The 2,890-nt window shown below is 41.3% G+C and overlaps 1 protein-coding gene across 1 annotated transcript; it reads right to left on the bottom strand.

Annotated features, from left to right (window-relative positions):
• On the bottom strand, positions 1–1,200 carry LOC118716735 (olfactory receptor 1J4-like). The gene has a single exon (XM_036434271.2). The coding sequence runs from the start codon at positions 1,179–1,181 to the stop codon at positions 240–242; it is 942 nt and encodes a 313-aa protein (XP_036290164.2). The 5' UTR covers positions 1,182–1,200; the 3' UTR covers positions 1–239.
• Between the last annotated feature and the right edge of the window lie 1,690 nt (positions 1,201–2,890).

Here is a 2,890-nt window from a genome sequence, read left to right as displayed (position 1 = left end):
TGCAATATATTTTGCATAAGATTTTGCATATATCTTATGAGGTGATGAATAAGCAACAATTAATAATTGGGACTATAACATTACTAACAATCCATGTAGCAAACTTGACCTAGTTTACATATTAACCACACCATACATGACAAGAGAATGGATATTCTATTAAAATTATATGGAGATGTGGACTATTTAGTAATTTTAGGAGATATATTTCCCTGTGTTTCTGACTGCAATAAGAGGATTTAATATTGCCACTTAAAGAACTTAACCCTATTGACACACATGTCTAAGGCCTGTTTTATATCTCTGTTTCTCAGGCTGTAGATGAAGGGGTTCAGCATGGGGGTAACTACTGTATACATGATCGAAGCAATTATGTCTTTGTAACTCCATGCTGAGGAGAAAAAGTAAACACCTACAGCTGTCCCATAGTATAACAACACCACAGAGAGATGGGAGCCACAGGTAGACAAGGCTTTAGAGAGTCTCTTAGTGGAGGGGACCCTCAATATGAGGGTCCCTATACGGATATAGGAGCCCAAAATAACACCAAAACACAAAAATAAAATCATCCCTCCCTCGGTGAATATGGCCAGCTCATTGAGGGAGGTGTCCGAACAGCTTAGCTTCAGGAGTGCAGCGAGATCACAGAAGTAGTGAATGATGGTATTGTCAGCACAGAAAGACAGTTGGACCAAGAGGAGGGTGTTCAAAAGGGCAACGCCACAGGAGAGAATCCAGGAGCCAGCCACCAGCAGCAGACACAGGCCCTCCCTCATGATGGTGATGTAGTGCAGAGGGTGACAGATGGCCACATACCTGTCATATGCCATCACAGCCAGAAGACAATTGTCAAGAGTACCAAAAAACATGAAAAAATACATTTGAGAAATGCATCCCACATGGGAGATGGATTGTTGCTGAGTCTGCATGTTCATGAGCATCTTAAGGACAGTGACAGATGAGAGAGAAATGTCAGAGAAGGCCAAGTGGCTGAGGAAGAAGTACATGGGCATGTGCAGGCGAGAGTCCAGCCTGATGAGCAGGATAATGAGCAGGTTGCCCAGCACCGTGGTCAGGTACATGCCCAGGAACAGGGTGAAGAACACGCCCTGCTGCCCTGGTGGGATGGGGAGCCCCAGGAGGAGGAACTGGGACACGCTGCTCTGGTTCTCAGGCCTCATGCTGCTCTTCTGTCTGCTGGGGATGAAGAAGGGTTAGGAGTCTCAGGAACCTAGAAAGGATGAACAGTCATCTCATCTCATACTGTCATAATTGGGAAAACCATTCATTTTTAAACACTTAAATATTAATTTTTCACACCTGTGGATGTGTGCCTCTTCCCTCTCTCCCAGTCTGGCTCCACGAGCACATTGAGCTCCCAAAGTAGTTACAAGACTTCATCAGAAGTAAGAGAGGTTTGATGTTTACTCAGGTATTACCTTTAACATCACATCTGTGTCAAAACCTCTACTAAGGACTGAAATGCAGCAGTAAATAAGAATGCAATGTGCCCACTCCTTTGAGTTTACATCTTGATGAGCATGGTGGGATCATTTCTACTCCAGGCCAGAGCCAAACCATAATCATTCACTGTGGCAAAAATGGAAGGTCAGAGCCTGTAACGTGGTGTCAGTTGTTTCTGCCTGAAAGTAATGTGAGACTCCAGTGCTGAGTGGGCATGGTTGGAGCATTGTCACACTTCCTGTGAACCTGCCTGCTCCCATTGACCCTCAGCTGTAACTCAGGGACACTCTGGAAATGGGTGGCCACTGTAACCCACTAGATGCCGGAATATCTTCAAAACCAGAATTGTCCACCAAGTGTCTTTCAAAATAACGCTGAACATTTAGGTGAACATTTAGGTACCAGGCTAAGGACTTTACCTACATTTTCTAATCAAATCCATTCATCAGCCTTACATTCCCAGGTTTTAAAACCTCTTCACAGCTACTCTAAGGATTTGTATTCTTTGACCTATTTTAGTTTTTAAGAAATAGAAACATAAATGACACAACTTCTGCAGGCTCACAGCAGTACAGCTGGAACAGAATAGCGCACAAATACATGCGTGTGTATTAGTATCTATTACATATGTGATATGAAATGTTTATAATGGTATATATGTATTACCATTTTCTATAAGTTAGAAATCACCAAGTGTTAGCTACTTCATGGAGTTCAGTCTAATATGTCTGTGTGATCAGAAACCATGCTTTGTTTTTTCTTTAAAAAAATATATTTTATTGATTTTTTTACAAAGAAGGAGAGGGATAGAGTCAGAAATATGGATGAGAGAGAAACATCGATCAGCTGTCCCCTGCACACCTCACACTGGGGATGTGCCTGCAACTAAGGTATATGCCCTTGACCGGAATTGAACCAGGGACCCTTCAGTCCATAGGCCGGTACTCTAGCCACTGAGCCAAACAGGCCAGGGCAGAAACCATTGACTTAACTGTTACACAGGGAAACTTCCCTTTTCTTGCTTAGGAGACAAGCACAATATATTATTTTAGAGCTGTGAGGACACAGAGTTGTCCAAAATGTGTTTTTATTCCCTTTACTAGTTAATTTTATTCCTTCATGTTTATTTACTTTCCAACTGACAAAAACCTCTCAAATACATTAAGATCTATTTATGAAATAACTATTTACTGAGAATGTCTGCAAGATTCATTAAACTTGTGTCATTCTTTCCATTTTATATATGTGAAAGTTAGACCAATGTTTTATATAACCTCCCCAAGATCTCATCACTATATAATGCCAATTCTGCCCAATACCTTTACACATCATGATACCTGGAGTTTATGGTTAGTTTGTTTGTTTCCATGGTATGTTTAGTAAAAATAAAGAAAAGGTTGGAAAATTCTGAGCAACTTAGTCACAC

The sequence above is a fragment of the Pipistrellus kuhlii genome, unplaced genomic scaffold, assembly GCF_014108245.1.
Source record: "Pipistrellus kuhlii isolate mPipKuh1 unplaced genomic scaffold, mPipKuh1.p scaffold_m20_p_12, whole genome shotgun sequence".
NCBI classification, from domain to species: Eukaryota; Metazoa; Chordata; class Mammalia; order Chiroptera; family Vespertilionidae; genus Pipistrellus; species Pipistrellus kuhlii.
This window is presented reverse-complemented; position numbering and strand designations above follow the sequence as displayed.

Excerpts from the sequence above, each read along its gene's own strand:
- LOC118716735 (XM_036434271.2), bottom strand. The coding sequence starts at position 1,181 with ATGAGGCCTGAGAACCAGAGCAGCGTGTCCCAGTTCCTCCTCCTGGGG.